The sequence below is a fragment of the Linepithema humile genome, chromosome 4, assembly GCF_040581485.1.
Source record: "Linepithema humile isolate Giens D197 chromosome 4, Lhum_UNIL_v1.0, whole genome shotgun sequence".
Classification (NCBI taxonomy): domain Eukaryota; kingdom Metazoa; phylum Arthropoda; class Insecta; order Hymenoptera; family Formicidae; genus Linepithema; species Linepithema humile.
In genome coordinates, this window is record NC_090131.1 from 6,363,405 (window position 1) to 6,380,208 (window position 16,804).

The 16,804-nt window shown below is 26.7% G+C and overlaps 2 protein-coding genes and 1 long non-coding RNA gene across 11 annotated transcripts; 1 reads left to right on the forward strand and 2 right to left on the reverse strand.

The window, feature by feature from the left end:
* Positions 1 to 202: 202 nt before the first annotated feature.
* Positions 203 to 7,654, reverse strand: LOC136999434 (odorant receptor 30a-like). 5 transcript variants are annotated; one of them, XR_010889807.1, is made up of 10 exons: positions 7,134 to 7,651; positions 6,597 to 6,716; positions 6,360 to 6,477; positions 5,930 to 6,194; positions 5,358 to 5,474; positions 4,291 to 4,381; positions 3,822 to 3,964; positions 720 to 852; positions 504 to 632; positions 203 to 326 (listed from the first exon to the last, which is right to left on the reverse strand). XR_010889807.1 is itself a non-coding variant. In XM_067353535.1 (10 exons), exons 1-9 carry the CDS (start codon positions 7,272 to 7,274, stop codon positions 582 to 584), a joined length of 1,179 nt encoding a protein of 392 aa, XP_067209636.1. In that variant the 5' UTR covers positions 7,275 to 7,652; the 3' UTR covers positions 203 to 326; positions 577 to 581. The 5 variants fall into 5 exon arrangements, 4 of the variants coding, with proteins under 4 accessions (XP_067209636.1, XP_067209637.1, XP_067209634.1 ...); XM_067353535.1 differs by having other exon boundaries at positions 577 to 632; positions 7,134 to 7,652; XM_067353536.1 differs by lacking the exon at positions 504 to 632 and having other exon boundaries at positions 248 to 326; positions 5,930 to 6,158; positions 7,134 to 7,654.
* A 3-nt stretch (positions 7,655 to 7,657) lies between these two features.
* Positions 7,658 to 9,794, forward strand: LOC136999452 (uncharacterized). The gene is made up of 3 exons (XR_010889821.1): positions 7,658 to 7,689; positions 8,302 to 8,613; positions 9,687 to 9,794. It is a non-coding gene; the product is annotated as an uncharacterized lncRNA (long non-coding RNA).
* Positions 9,795 to 10,077: 283 nt separating this feature from the next.
* On the reverse strand, positions 10,078 to 16,375 carry LOC136999435 (odorant receptor 30a-like). Of its 5 annotated transcripts, none has more exons than XR_010889808.1 (10): positions 16,173 to 16,373; positions 15,607 to 15,726; positions 15,370 to 15,487; positions 14,942 to 15,203; positions 14,363 to 14,479; positions 14,181 to 14,271; positions 13,688 to 13,830; positions 10,595 to 10,727; positions 10,379 to 10,507; positions 10,078 to 10,201 (listed from the first exon to the last, which is right to left on the reverse strand). XR_010889808.1 is itself a non-coding variant. In XM_067353540.1 (10 exons), exons 1-9 carry the CDS (start codon positions 16,311 to 16,313, stop codon positions 10,457 to 10,459), a joined length of 1,176 nt encoding a protein of 391 aa, XP_067209641.1. In that variant the 5' UTR covers positions 16,314 to 16,374; the 3' UTR covers positions 10,078 to 10,201; positions 10,452 to 10,456. The 5 variants fall into 5 exon arrangements, 4 of the variants coding, with proteins under 4 accessions (XP_067209641.1, XP_067209642.1, XP_067209639.1 ...); XM_067353540.1 differs by having other exon boundaries at positions 10,452 to 10,507; positions 16,173 to 16,374; XM_067353541.1 differs by lacking the exon at positions 10,379 to 10,507 and having other exon boundaries at positions 10,123 to 10,201; positions 14,942 to 15,170; positions 16,173 to 16,375.
* Between the last annotated feature and the right edge of the window lie 429 nt (positions 16,376 to 16,804).

A 16,804-nucleotide genomic window follows, 5' to 3' on the forward strand; every position in this document is an offset into this window, starting at 1 on the left:
TCGCAAAAATGTGAAATATTTCGTGCATATTATATATACATATGTACTATATGGATATTGTTGCTAAGGGAACATGTACAATAGTGCTTGGTATAAAAATACATAATTTTACAGCAGTGTTTATATCTTTGCAACATGGTGTAAATTATTTTGTGAATATAAAATCTATAATAATTTTTTATTGAAATATTTTTTGTACTTACTTATACCATATATATAAAATATATATTTCATATGTTATAATAATGGACTATATAATCGGACTATATAATTATATCTTTCTTGACAAAATCTGCATGTGAGTCATTTATGTAATAAAATCTACACTGCAAAAAAAAACAAATTGATAATTAAATTCTGCAATAATGATATAGTCAGAAATTATGATCAATGCTGTTAACGTAGCAGCATTGAGTTGAAATTAGAGTGACATAACTCTAATTTGTATATACATCTATTACGTCACGTTTTATTTAATAAAATAAATATTCCATATTTTATACCATATTTTTATTTATTAATTAATTATATTATTAATTATTTATTAATTTTATGCCAATACACCTCAACTGACACGGTTTTTATCCTACAGAATATAGAAGGGTAAAGTAAGATACGGATGCATTAACAAGCTGTAACAAAAAATAAAAAGTTGTTTTGTCTTTCTAAAAAAATTATAATATATTAAAATATAATTAAATATATAAAATATCTTATACCGTGGCAAAATATTCCATAGATCCCATAAACAATCCACCAATACTTAGTCCAAAAACTTTGTTGCCTCTTTGCAGCAGGAACAATATCATTTTTTGTATACGTATAGGAGTTAGATACCACTGAATTTTATATCTGTATGACAATATAATATATCAACAAACTGAGAAAAATAGGAGTAGATGTAATTTTCATAGCACATATTTATTTTGTATACGATATTAATTTTTACAGTCAAACTTTCATAATTTTGACTGATTTTTAAGAATATTTTTTCTTATTTTATTAACATTATTTATTAACATTATTTTTCACATTTTGTTAAGTATATGATTACATTAGAATAAAAAAGTGAGTGTAACAGAAAATATTAGTAATACATTTTAATATTAATAAATGTGAATCAGTCAAATGTACTATACAGAAAAAATTCACAAAATATGCAATTGAAACCAGTGTTTTGTGTAATTTTTATAACAAATAAATTTATTTACCAGTTATTGTATTACATTTAACAAAAAGTATATTCATCAACTATGGAGGGATTAATATATATTTTAGTTATTATTTTTTCGTTAAACATATGTTAATTATTACAGAGAGTTGCATATAATATTATGTATATGCTACCATATTATATATTACCTATATATTTTGTTTAAGGCAGAGCAATAAAGTGCAATAAAATGTGTAAATAAATATTTAAAATTTTTAATAAATGTTTAATAAATATTTTTAGATAATTTAAGAAATAATAATTGCAAATAATAATTATATATGGCTGGAATGCGCATTCGTGATGTTAAAAACATGGAAAATATCGAGATATTAAAAATCGCGTGACGTCACTTCGGTTTAATACATCGAAGTTACGTCACGCGTGCTATTTTGCGATCGTTCTTTCCGTACGTCCATTTCGTACGTCGATTCAAAGGAAACGCGAACATTCTGCGGTAAACAATGTGTTCTATCGAAGTTAAAAGTGTATATAAATATGAATATTTATCATGAATGATTAAACACGAGCAATTACTGGAAGATATTATTGATTGCTAGTATTCGCAATTAACGAGGTATCATCAACTATTTAGACGACGGCATGAATGTATTTGTGTTTTGTGTACCGTGCATTGACAAATTTGCGATATGTAGACGTGATTTTTGCGTAAGTAAAAAACTTGCATAAAAATACGCGGTCCTTCATTGCGTTACGTATAAATTTCGCGCGAAACACGACCGCATCTACCGATATGTATAAAGTACAATTATTTTTGTTAATTTTTGTCTGGTAGTGTGTATAACTGTAAATGTGATTTTCTGATATTCATTGATAAAGCTGTTGCGGATGAAACAAACATCAATACCCTAGCTGGTAAATACAATTATTCATTTATTATTTATTAAAAAATGTATTAGATTATATCGTATGAAATCCTGAGAACATACATATATACAATTAGAAAATTTGTTTTTATCAAATATTTATCAAGATATTTAAACATATTTATTAAAATATTAAATATTTATAAAAATGTTTTAATAATTATTCACACAATTTATTACATGCAGTTATGTATTATAATAACCACACAATATATTTTTTATAATAACTAAAATATATATATATTTAATTTTCATAAGTACAGCGCATGGCGTACTTAGTTAGGATACAATGAACGGTGAGTAAATTTATTTATTATATGTACATTATGCAAATACTAATATTTTTTTATTCTATCTTTTTATTTGTTAATAGATTGATAAATAAATAGTATAAAATATCTATTTATTTTTCAATATTTATTACTTAAACAACTGCTAAGGACCGAATTTTGATAATCACATTTGGCTAGAGTTCCGAATGACCGCTGTGAGCTAAAGCTATAAAATTGCGTAGATAAATAGATTAGGAGATGAAAGGTTTAGTGCGCGTAGTTTCAATTTCGGCAAACGCGCAGAAAAAAAGTTATTAACAAAAACAGTTTACTGAGTGGAACATAATTTTCTGAGACCTTGTACATTTAAAAGAGCTCTACTCTTAGCATACTCTTAGCAGATTCATTTATTTATGTGTAGTAAAGAGAATGCGTGGGCGGGGGAAGGGCTCCGCCCCTGCACCCCCACTCCAATAAACTCTAACTTAACCTAACCTGACCTTCGGTTAGATTAATTTAACCGTAGGTTAATTAGAGTTTTTTGGAGTGGGTGTGTGTGTGTGTGTGTGTGTGTGTGTGCAGGAGCACCCCTCCTCCGCCTACGCGTGAAAATTAAAAATAAACCCCCGCTAATTGTGGGTTTGCAATTTTTCGCACAAAGCAAGGTCTAACTCCATCGCCTGGTGCTTTCGATGCGCAACAAAGTCTATAATTATACTACAGAACAACATCCCCTGTAGCATTTCTAAATGGCAAAAAAATCAGTATACATATATATAGTTCATTTTAGTTAATAAATTCGGCTCTTTTCGACTCTTAACTTTTTTTCTGTGCAATTGCCGAAGTTGAAACTACGCGCACTAAACTCCTCAACTCCTAATCAGTCCAACTATGCAATTTCATAGCCCTAGCTCACAGGGGCCATGAAAAAATCCACCCATATATCTACTGCTGAAATTATAATTTATATGACATAAAGTGTGCATCTCGCGTTTCGTATATTTTAAAGTAAATTCTAACAATAGCAACTTTTTAAATACTTTTTCTTCGAATTTTCTCTTTTCTTTCACTTTTTTCCTTGCACTGTTTTTATATTATTTCCACACATAAGTTACTTAAGTCCTTATATTATTGTTTTTTTATTATGTGACTACGTTAAATTAAGAAAAAAAGTAAAAAAAATATTATACAATGACTTTAGCCATAGCAATCATGCTTTTTTTGAGCAATGTAACCCATTATTTTAATTTTATGTATGTAATATATTTTGTCTTTTTTAACTTTTTTGTTTTAATATTGTTAATTACATAAATATGAAATAATAGCAACAAAGCAAGAAAAAATCCAGAAAAAATGAGAAGAAAAAATACCAAATAATTTTTATTAATAAATTTCTGAAAGCAGTATTACTAAATATTGTAATTTGATAAATTGCAAAATATTGCTTACGCGGTCATAAATACATGATTATTGTGATCAATAATTTGTTGTCCAATAAGATTGGCTAAAAACATGTACAAAATAGTACTACATGCTAATATCAAAGAGAATGCAAAATCTATAGCATATTTCCATGACATATTCTGAAAAGTCTAACACAAGAGATTCAATGTTTGGATTAGTTTATAAAAATCAGTTTAAAGAATTTATAATTTAAAATAGTATTTTAATCAAAACTTATTAGCTATAACCTAATACGTGCCAACATAAATATTTTTACAAATAAAAAAAACAACGTTATAAGTTTATATTGTTATCATAGATCTCATCTTAATTACTTTATATTATAATAAAAGATTATTTTATCAACTTAATATGAATTTTCCTTTCAATAAAATTTTTAATATAAAATAACATGAAGAAATATCACAAAATTTAATTAAACACATATTTACAAACAGAAGGAAACAAAACTTACACAATAAATGTTTAGACTCAAGGAAACCACTCCGCATATTATCAAAAGTAGGAATGTCCTTTCAAATCTAGATATTAGATGTTCTGAAAACCTTTAAAAATAAATAAACATATGTTACTATTTTATATATACAGGGTGTTTCATAATGTCCGTGCCAACGCTCGTGTGCGAATAGAGTGCGGTAAACTGAATAGAAAAGTCCTTTACCGTTTTGCAATTTTTGCAATAGTAATTGAGATATTAATTAAAAGGGATTGACGAATAATCACGCGTTGCGCGTAGCTAGATCGTGGGCTGTACACTTTAAACGTGACAACAACGAGGATCGCATGGCAACGAAAAATAACACGTAGCGAGAGCAGGAGTGATATGCGTTGTTATTTTTCGTTGCCATGCGATTCTCATTGCTGTCACGCCTAGAGCGTACAGCCTACGATCTAGCCGCGATCAACGCGCGATTATTCGTCAATCCCTTTTAATTAATATCTCAATTATTATTGCGAAAATTGCAAAACGGTAAAGGATTTTTCTATTCAGTTCACCGCACTCTATCCGTACACGAGCGTTGGCACGGACATTATAAAACACCCTGTATACAGGGTGTCCCAAAGTTTGCGGCCCAACCGTCGTGTACAGATAGAGCGGGTCAAACTGAATAAGTAAGTCCTTTACCACTTTGCGAAATTTTCAATAATTAATTAGAAAATAATTAATAAAGATCCGCCAATCCGCGCAACTATTCCCCGAGCGCCGAGCGCGCGGCAAGTAGGACCCACCCAGCATAGCATAATACAAAGCGCGGCAGAGCGGTGGAAGGGACGCTCTCTTGGATAGCTATGCACACTACACACGAGCGGCGCGTGACTACTCGCCGCGCGCTCGGCGCTCGGGGAATACTTGCGCGGATTGGCGGATCTTTATTAATTATTTTCTAATTAATTATTGAAAATTTCGCAAAGTGGTAAAGGACTTACTTATTCAGTTTGACCCGCTCTATCTGTACACGACGGTTAGGCCGCGAACTTTGGGACACCCTGTATATATATGTTTATAACATAAATACCAACATTATAGCTTTGCGATGAATATCTACAGCACAAACTATTCTCTTATAAATCATATTTTCGTTCAGCTGAATGATACCTCGAACTGTATAAATCTGTATTGCCTGCTCGATACGGTAACTGTAAATAATTTAATTGTTATAACTGCATAAAAATAAATAATTACAAAAATATTGCAAGTTAAATAATAATTTTTTATTTGAGCAGTTTTAATTTTGATGATTTTACCAATGTATAATGTAAATAACTATCAATGAAATTACAAAATTTGGAATATTGCAGAAGCAAAGGGATAAATTTTAAGAATATGAGCACAGAACATAAAGAAATAGAGATAAAAATTATTAAACAAAATAAAATTTATTTATTTTATATTATTATAATATAATAATTACTTTTATTATATACTTGATTCCCTATGTTATTGAAATTTTCGTTTTTAAATCAAAAATAAGAAAATAATTATGTAAAAATTTCTTAACATTTTGTTAGTCAGGATACTTTCACTCATTTTACATGATAAAATAAAATTTTTTTTAACTACATTTTTTCGGTTGTTATGTTTACTGTTTTACCTAGCAATTTGAAACATTGCGCAAACAAGTTGAAAAAACGTAATGAACATTGTCTTTGTTGATACTAGTGTAATTGTTATTATGCAGATAGCTGCATTCATATGCAATTGCAGTAAGTAAAAATATTTCTCTTCATTCACAAAGTATTCAATTCTAAGTATTAAATGACGTGGTTGAGATTCTTTTGTAGATATAATAACATCACGAAAATTAAACCATAATTGGACACCTATTACAAACAATGTGACAAATATGATTGCCACCACTAAACAACATTATAAGCAATTAATATTTTACTAATAAAATAGTAAATATATATTTTTAATGAGTTTAAAGTTGAAAGTTTATATAATTTAAATGGTTTCAGCAAAAGAAACTCTTTAATCAATTTAAATTCAAAATGGAATATGAATTAAATACATTATCTTACTTGTGAGTGCGGCTGTGTAACGTTTTGCATAATTTCCGTATCGTTCTACAATGGCGATTTCATTGTTGTTTCTTAAATTACCATAAATATGTTGTAACTGCTCCATCAAACTTTTTAACTGTTATTTTAATAAGCTTATGCCATTTGTTTGAGTTTAAAAAAAGTTTAAAAAAAAATTGATGAGCAATGTCATTTATCTCAGGAAGGCTTATTCAAACGAATAGATAACAAACTTACTGTTTCATTGTTAATATAAAACGAATTATACATTATTACTACGCCAGTAAAAGCAGACGTGGGAGAAAGAATTTGAATAACAAGATCTACAGTACATTTTGAAGTCACAAATGTTGAGAACTGTAAATAATAATTTTCCAACAAAATTATATTAAAAAGATTTCTCTTCTTATTCTATGATTCAACATATTAATTTATAAACTCCAGTTCATAATTACTATTCCATAAAATATAAAAGTCATTGTATATATAAAAATATAATGATATGATAAATATTTTATACAGTTATAGCATAACTTTTATTTAATAATAATAGTATAAAATAATTACACGCACACATACAACTCATGTGCGTATGTATTAACTTATTGTTGAACAAAATAATTTAACATTATGATCAATTGCTTATAGATTAGTCGGTTTTTTAGTTAAAGAAATATCGACTCCAAATTCATTAAAAGTTAACAAAATGACTTGATAAGACTGGAATGTACTACACAATATATATAATAATATAATTATAAGATTATAACATACCTGAAATATAATACAAGTTATCAGAATACTAAAACAGCATATTGAATAGAATTGAGCAAATTTTGATTTTTGATAAGGCCACAATCCAATTGCCAGCAACAATATTCGATTGAGACTGAAATAATCGTATATATTGATCATCTCTCTGGAGATGTTAAAACGCGTTTGACACAGACGATGTCGACGAAGAAATGCTCATTCTCACCTATTACTCGATCAAACATATTACAAATTCTCTTTTTTTAACATACTATTTTTTAGTGTTATTATGTAGTATAACTTAAGTTCCACAATGCTGAATAATTACAAAATAACATAATACAAAAAGTTCTTGCAAGACAGCGACAATTGTTTGTTATTTTGTTATGACTATACTCGCCGATTAAGCGATCGATTTAATGTCGACAGAAATTTGACAGATGTTCTTTTCCCATAATATAATATTCACGACAAAATTTCTGGGGTAAAGACCACACGAGGGCGGAATCGCATTTTAGTATAAACTCAAACTCCGTATAATGCATATTGTTATATTTGTAAGTTACGTCCAATGCAAGTTAGTGCTAATCTTTTATATTTAGTTTTGTAAACTAAATTTTATTTACATATTTTATAAAAAATAATTTGTTAGCAGAAGGTAGTTATAAAAAGAAATTTTTTAAATATTTTCGGATTATTTAGTATATAGTTTTAAATTCATTTATTTATACTTATACGAAATTGTTAATTATTTTGAGAGAAAGCCTTATCAAATCTAGTAACTTTATAGAGAAATATCTTTTTGCTCACTTATATTTTATATGTATATAAAATACATATTTAATACATAATGATCGGACTAAGTATACAACTACATCTCCTTTTATGAAATCTACATGAGTCTCATCTTATTTAATAAAGTCTATACTGCAAAAGAAATAGCTCTTCGTTTTTGGCAATGTAAAATAATTGTTTTTTTTCACTTATGTTAGTTATTTTAAAGTAAAATATAATTAATATATCATGACATAATCACAGCAATTATGATCAATGCTGTAAAAATGACATAACTCTAATTTGTACATACATTTGTCATGTCACATTCTATTTAATAAAAAAAATCTCATACCATATTTTATTAGTTCTATGCCAATAAGTTTCAATTAAAACGTTTTTCATATTCCTATAGAATACATGACGGTAACGTAAGATATGGATGCATTAAGTAACTGTAACAAAAAAGATATGTTTTCTCTTTTTAAAATATTATAACATATTGAAATATATTATATTAATGTACTAATATATTATGAATTATAAAATATTTTATACCGTAGTAAAACACTTTACAGATGCCATGAACAATCCACCGACATTTATCCCAAAAGTTTTATTGCCTCTTTGTAACAGAAACAATATCAGTTTTTGTATACGTATAGGAGTTATATACCACCGAATTCTATATCTATATGTAATATAATATCAATTAAAAAAAATAAGGGTATGTATGTAATTTTCACAGTACACATATATTTTGTAAACAATATGAATTTAGTCAAACTTTCATATTTTTTTAAATTTAATTTTTACATTTTCTTGTTACTTTTTATAAATTTGTCTACGCATGTAATTAATTACATTAGAATATTAGAGAAATTGAACAAAGCAATTTAAAATAAAAATACGAAAACTTGATTATATTTTGTTAATAAACTTTGTACAGCAATATTATTATTTATTGCTTGATAAATTGCAAAATATTTCTTACGCAGTCATAAATAAATGATTATTGTAATCTATAACTTTTTGTCCAGTTAAGTTACTTAGGAACAGAATTATGAAACAATATATTACTAATAAAAATGATAGCGAAAGATCCTTAGTATATTTGAATGACACAATTTGAAGAACCTAGCACAAAACTTTTGATGTCTAGATTAGTTTATAAAAACTTATTTAAATAATTTGTAATTCAGAATAGTATGTAATGCAGAACTTTTTATCTAACAATAATTTAACATATGCCAAGGCACACGTTTTAGAAGAATAAAAAAAAATTGTAAGTTGAAATTGTTATCGCACATCTCTCTCTGTCTTTCATTTTAATTAAATTATATTATAATAATAAATAATTTTATCAATGCTTAGTACAAATTTTGCCTCTCAACAAGTTTTATTAACACAAATTAACACTAAGAGATATCATATAACTTATAACTTGATTAAATATGTAAAACAAAAAAAAACAAACCTTACCCGAAAAATATTAAGACTCATAGTAATCACTGTAAATGCTATTAAAATCATGAATGACATTTCAAATCTAGATATTAGGCAATCTGAAAACCTTTAAAAACAAGCAAAACCTATATAATATTACTACGCATATTATATAGGTTTTGTGAGATAAATACCAACATCATAGCTTTACGATGAATATCTATAGCACAAATTATTCTCTTATAAATCATATTCTCGCTCAACAGAATGATACCTTGTATTGTATAAATCTGCATTGCATGCTTGATAAGATGACTGCAAATAATACAATTTTTATACTTATACACATTTTAGCATATTTCTATTGCAAGATGAATAGAAATATTTGTAATTATTAGAAAGCAATGACAAGCGACAAAGAAACGAACGACAAGGAACGAACAAGAATGCCGAGAAATCTCAAAACATAATATATGTACCTTAAAAAAGCTGTGTTAAGCTGCGTTACATAAACAATTTTTATATAACTTTTATCAATTATAATCGCAAAAATGTGAAATATTTCGTGCATATTATATATACATATGTACTATATGGATATTGTTGCTAAGGGAACATGTACAATAGTGCTTGGTATAAAAATACATAATTTTACAGCAGTGTTTATATCTTTGCAACATGGTGTAAATTATTTTGTGAATATAAAATCTATAATAATTTTTTATTGAAATATTTTTTGTACTTACTTATACCATATATATAAAATATATATTTCATATGTTATAATAATGGACTATATAATCGGACTATATAATTATATCTTTCTTGACAAAATCTGCATGTGAGTCATTTATGTAATAAAATCTACACTGCAAAAAAAAACAAATTGATAATTAAATTCTGCAATAATGATATAGTCAGAAATTATGATCAATGCTGTTAACGTAGCAGCATTGAGTTGAAATTAGAGTGACATAACTCTAATTTGTATATACATCTATTACGTCACGTTTTATTTAATAAAATAAATATTCCATATTTTATACCATATTTTTATTTATTAATTAATTATATTATTAATTATTTATTAATTTTATGCCAATACACCTCAACTGACACGGTTTTTATCCTACAGAATATAGAAGGGTAAAGTAAGATACGGATGCATTAACAAGCTGTAACAAAAAATAAAAAGTTGTTTTGTCTTTCTAAAAAAATTATAATATATTAAAATATAATTAAATATATAAAATATCTTATACCGTGGCAAAATATTCCATAGATCCCATAAACAATCCACCAATACTTAGTCCAAAAACTTTGTTGCCTCTTTGCAGCAGGAACAATATCATTTTTTGTATACGTATAGGAGTTAGATACCACTGAATTTTATATCTGTATGACAATATAATATATCAACAAACTGAGAAAAATAGGAGTAGATGTAATTTTCATAGCACATATTTATTTTGTATACGATATTAATTTTTACAGTCAAACTTTCATAATTTTGACTGATTTTTAAGAATATTTTTTCTTATTTTATTAACATTATTTATTAACATTATTTTTCACATTTTGTTAAGTATATGATTACATTAGAATAAAAAAGTGAGTGTAACAGAAAATATTAGTAATACATTTTAATATTAATAAATGTGAATCAGTCAAATGTACTATACAGAAAAAATTCACAAAATATGCAATTGAAACCAGTGTTTTGTGTAATTTTTATAACAAATAAATTTATTTACCAGTTATTGTATTACATTTAACAAAAAGTATATTCATCAACTATGGAGGGATTAATATATATTTTAGTTATTATTTTTTCGTTAAACATATGTTAATTATTACAGAGAGTTGCATATAATATTATGTATATGCTACCATATTATATATTACCTATATATTTTGTTTAAGGCAGAGCAATAAAGTGCAATAAAATGTGTAAATAAATATTTAAAATTTTTAATAAATGTTTAATAAATATTTTTAGATAATTTAAGAAATAATAATTGCAAATAATAATTATATATGGCTGGAATGCGCATTCGTGATGTTAAAAACATGGAAAATATCGAGATATTAAAAATCGCGTGACGTCACTTCGGTTTAATACATCGAAGTTACGTCACGCGTGCTATTTTGCGATCGTTCTTTCCGTACGTCCATTTCGTACGTCGATTCAAAGGAAACGCGAACATTCTGCGGTAAACAATGTGTTCTATCGAAGTTAAAAGTGTATATAAATATGAATATTTATCATGAATGATTAAACACGAGCAATTACTGGAAGATATTATTGATTGCTAGTATTCGCAATTAACGAGGTATCATCAACTATTTAGACGACGGCATGAATGTATTTGTGTTTTGTGTACCGTGCATTGACAAATTTGCGATATGTAGACGTGATTTTTGCGTAAGTAAAAAACTTGCATAAAAATACGCGGTCCTTCATTGCGTTACGTATAAATTTCGCGCGAAACACGACCGCATCTACCGATATGTATAAAGTACAATTATTTTTGTTAATTTTTGTCTGGTAGTGTGTATAACTGTAAATGTGATTTTCTGATATTCATTGATAAAGCTGTTGCGGATGAAACAAACATCAATACCCTAGCTGGTAAATACAATTATTCATTTATTATTTATTAAAAAATGTATTAGATTATATCGTATGAAATCCTGAGAACATACATATATACAATTAGAAAATTTGTTTTTATCAAATATTTATCAAGATATTTAAACATATTTATTAAAATATTAAATATTTATAAAAATGTTTTAATAATTATTCACACAATTTATTACATGCAGTTATGTATTATAATAACCACACAATATATTTTTTATAATAACTAAAATATATATATATTTAATTTTCATAAGTACAGCGCATGGCGTACTTAGTTAGGATACAATGAACGGTGAGTAAATTTATTTATTATATGTACATTATGCAAATACTAATATTTTTTTATTCTATCTTTTTATTTGTTAATAGATTGATAAATAAATAGAATAAAATATCTATTTATTTTTCAATATTTATTACTTAAACAACTGCTAAGGACCGAATTTTGATAATCACATTTGGCTAGAGTTCCGAATGACCGCTGTGAGCTAAAGCTATGAAATTGCGTAGATAAATAAATTAGGAGATGAGGGGTTTAGTGCGCGTAGTTTCAACTTCGGCAAACGCGCAGAAAAAAAGTTATTAACAAAAAAAGTTTACTGAGTGGAACATAATTTTCTGAGACTTTGTACATTCAATAGAGCTCTACTCTTAGCATACTCTTAGCAGATTCATTTATTTATGTGTAGTAAAGAGAATGCGTGGGCGGAGGAAGGGCTCCGCCCCTGCACCCCCACTCCAATAAATCCTAACCTAACCTAACCTGACCTTTGGTTAGATTAACTTAACCGTAGGTTAATTAGAGTTTTTTGGAGTGGGTGTGCAGGAGCCCCACCCCGCCCAAGCGTGAAAATTTAAAACAGACCCCCACTAATTGTGGGTTTGCAATTTTTTGCATAAAGCAAGGTTTAACTCCATCGCCTGGTGCTTTCGATGCGCAACAAAGTCTATAATTATACTACAGAACAACATCCCCTGTAGCATTTCTAAATGGCAAAAAAATCAGTATACATATAAATAGTTCATTTTAGTTAATAAATTCGGCTCTTTTCGACTCTTAACTTTTTTTCTGTGCTTTTGCCGAAGTTGAAACTACGCGCAATAGATTCCTCAGCTCCTAATCAGTCCAACTACGCAATTTCATAGCCCTAGCTCACAGGGGCAATGCAAAAATCCACCCATATATCTACTGCTGAAATTATAATTTATATGACATAAAGTGTGCATTTCGCGTTTCGTATATTTCAAAGTAAATCCTTTCCTTCCAAAAGAAATTCTTACGATAGCAACTATTTAAATACTTTTTCTTCTAATTTTCTCTCTTTTCTTTCACTTTTTTCCTTGCACTGTCCTTATAATATTTCCTTAAGTTAATTAAGTCCTTATATTATCATTTTTTTATTATGTGACTACGTTAAATTAAGAAAAAAAGTAAAAAAAATATTATACAATGACTTTAGCCATAGCAATCATGCTTTCTTTGAGCAATGTAATCCATTATTTTAATTTTATGTATGTGATATATTTTGTCTTCTTTAACTTTTTTGTTTTAATATTGTTAATTACATAAATATAAAATAATAGTAACAAAGCAAGAAAAAATCCAGAAAAAATGAAAAGAAAAAATACTAAGTAATTTTTATTAATAAACTTCTGAAAGCAGCATTACTAAATATTGTAATTTGATGAATTGCAAAATATTGCTTACGCGGTCATAAATACATGATTATTGTGATCAATAATTTGTTGTCCAATAAGATTGGCTAAGAACATGTACATAATAGTACTACATGCTAATATCAAAGAGAATGCAAAATCTGTAGCATATTTCCATGACATGTTCTGAAAAGTCTAACACGAGAGATTTAATGTTTGATTAGTTTATAAAAATTAGTTTAAAGAATTTATAATTTAAAATAGTATTTTATTCAAAACTTATAGTATATTAATTGTATATTATTCAAAACTATAACTTAATATTGCCAACATAAATATTTTTACAAATAAAAAAAATAGTGTTGTAAGTTCATATTGTTATCATAGATCTCATTTTAATCACTTTATATTATAATAAAAGATTATTTTATCAACTTATAAATGAATTTTTCTTTCAATAAAATTAATTAACATAAAATGACATGAAGACATATCATAAAACTTTATTAAATGCATATTTACAAACAGAAGGAAACAAAACTTACACAATAAATGTTTAGACTCAAGGAAAGCACTCCGCACATTATTAAAAGCATGAATGTCCTTTCAAATTTAGATACTAAATGTTCTGAAAACCTTTAAAAATAAATAAACATATGTTACTATTATATACATGTTATATATTATGTTTCATATATAATTATTTATTTATAAAATAAATACCAACATTATAGCTTTGCGATGAATGTCTACAGCATAAACTATTCTCTTATAAATCATATTTTCGCTCAGCAAAATAATACCTCGTATTGTATAAATCTGCATTGCGTATTTGATACGGTAACTGTGAATAATGTAATTGTTATAACTGCATAAAAATAAATAATTACAAAGATATTGCAAGTTGAATAATAATATTTTACTTAAGCAATTTTAATTTTGATAATTTTGCCAATGTATAATGTAAATAATTATCAATGAAATTACAACATCTGGAATAACGTAGAAACAAAGGGATAAATTTTAAGAATATGATCATAGAACATAGAGAAATAGAGATAAAAATTATTAACCAAAATAAAATTTATTTATTTTATATTATTATTGTGTATAATGATTACTTTTATTATATACTTGACTCCCTCTGTTATTGAAATTCGTTTTTAAATCAAAGCTAAAAAAATAATTATATAAAAATTTCTTAACATTTTGTCATTGCCAGAGTGTAACATCTTCACTCATTTCACATAATAAAATAAAGTTTTTTTTAATTATATTTTTTCGATTGTCATGTTTAGTGTTTTACCTAGCAATTTGAAACAATGCGCAAACAAGTTGAAAATACGCAATGAACATTGCCCCTGTTGATACTAATGTAATTGTTATTATGCAGATAGCTGCATTCATGTGCAATTGCAGTAAATATAAATATTTCTCTTCATTGACAAAGTATTCAATTCTAAGTAGTAAATAACGTGGTCGAGGTTCTTTTATAGATAAAATAACAACACGAAAATTGAACCATAATTGGACACCTATTACAAACGATGTGGCAAATATGATTACCACTAAACAACATTATAAGCAATTAATATCTTACTAATAAAGTAGTAAATATATATTTTTATTGAGTTTAAAGTTGAAAGTTTATGTAACTTAAACGGCTTCAGTAAAATAAAGTCTTTAATCGATTTAAATACAAAATGGAATATGAATTAAAATATATCATCTTACTTGCGAGTACGGCTGTGTAACGTTTTGCATAATTTCCGTATCGTTCTACAATGGCGATTTCATTGTTGTCTCTTAAATTACCATAAATATGTTGTAACTGCTCCATTAAACTTTTCACCTGTTATTTTAATAAGCTTATGCCACTTGTTTGAATAAAGTTTGAAAAAAAAACTAATAAGCAATGTTATTTATCTCAGGAATGCTTATTCAAACGAATGCAATAGATAACAAACTTACTGTTTCATTGTTAATATAAAACGAGTTATACATTATTGTTATGCCAGTAAAAGCAGACGCGGGAGAAAGAATTTGAATAACAAGATCTACAGTACATTTTGAAGTCACAAATGTTGAGAACTGTAAATAATAATTTTCCAACAAAATTATATTAAAAAGATTTCTCTTCTTATTTTATGATTCAACATATTAATTTATAAACTCCAGTTCATAATTACTATTCCATAAAATATAAAAGTCATTCCATATATAAAAATAATAGTGATATGATAAATATGTTATACAGTTATAGCATAACTTTTATTTAATAATAATAGTATAAAATAATTACACGCACACATACAACTCATGCGCGTATGTATTAACTTATTGTTGAACAAAATATTTCAACATTATGATCAATTGCTTATAGATTCGGTTTTTTAGTTAAAGAAATATCGACTCCAAATTTATTAAAAATTAACAAAATGACTTGATAAGACTGGGATGTACTACACAATATATATAATAATATAATTAAATAAATAAAATTTAAAAAATAATAAAATTAAAAGATTATAACATACCTGAAATATAATACAAGTTATCAGAATACTAAAACAGCATATTGAATAGAATTGAGCAAATTTTGATTTTTCATAAGGCCACAATCCAATTGCCAGCAACAATATTCGATTGAGACTGAAATAATCGTATATATTGATCATCTCTCTAGAGATGTTAAAACGCGTTTGACAGAGACGATGTCGACGAAGAAATGTTCATTCTCACCTATTGCTCGGTCAAACATATTACAAATTCTCTTTTTTCAAGATACTATTTTTTAGTGTTATGTAGTTTAACTTAAGTTCCATAATTCTGCATAATTACAAAATAACATAGAACAAAATGTTCTTGTAAGACAGCGTCAATTGTTTATTTTCTTGTGACTATACTCGCCGATTAAGCGATCGATTTAATGTCGACAGAAATTTGACACAGATGTTCTTTTCCCATAAAATAATATTCACGACAGAATTTCTGGGGTAAAGACCACACGAGGGCGGAATCGCATTTTAGTATAAACTCATACTCCGTATAATGCATATTGTTATATTTGTAAGTTACGTCTAATGCAAGTTAGTGCTAATCTTTTATATTTAGTTTTGTAAACTAAATTTTATTTACATATTTTGTAAAAAATAATTTGTTAGCAGAA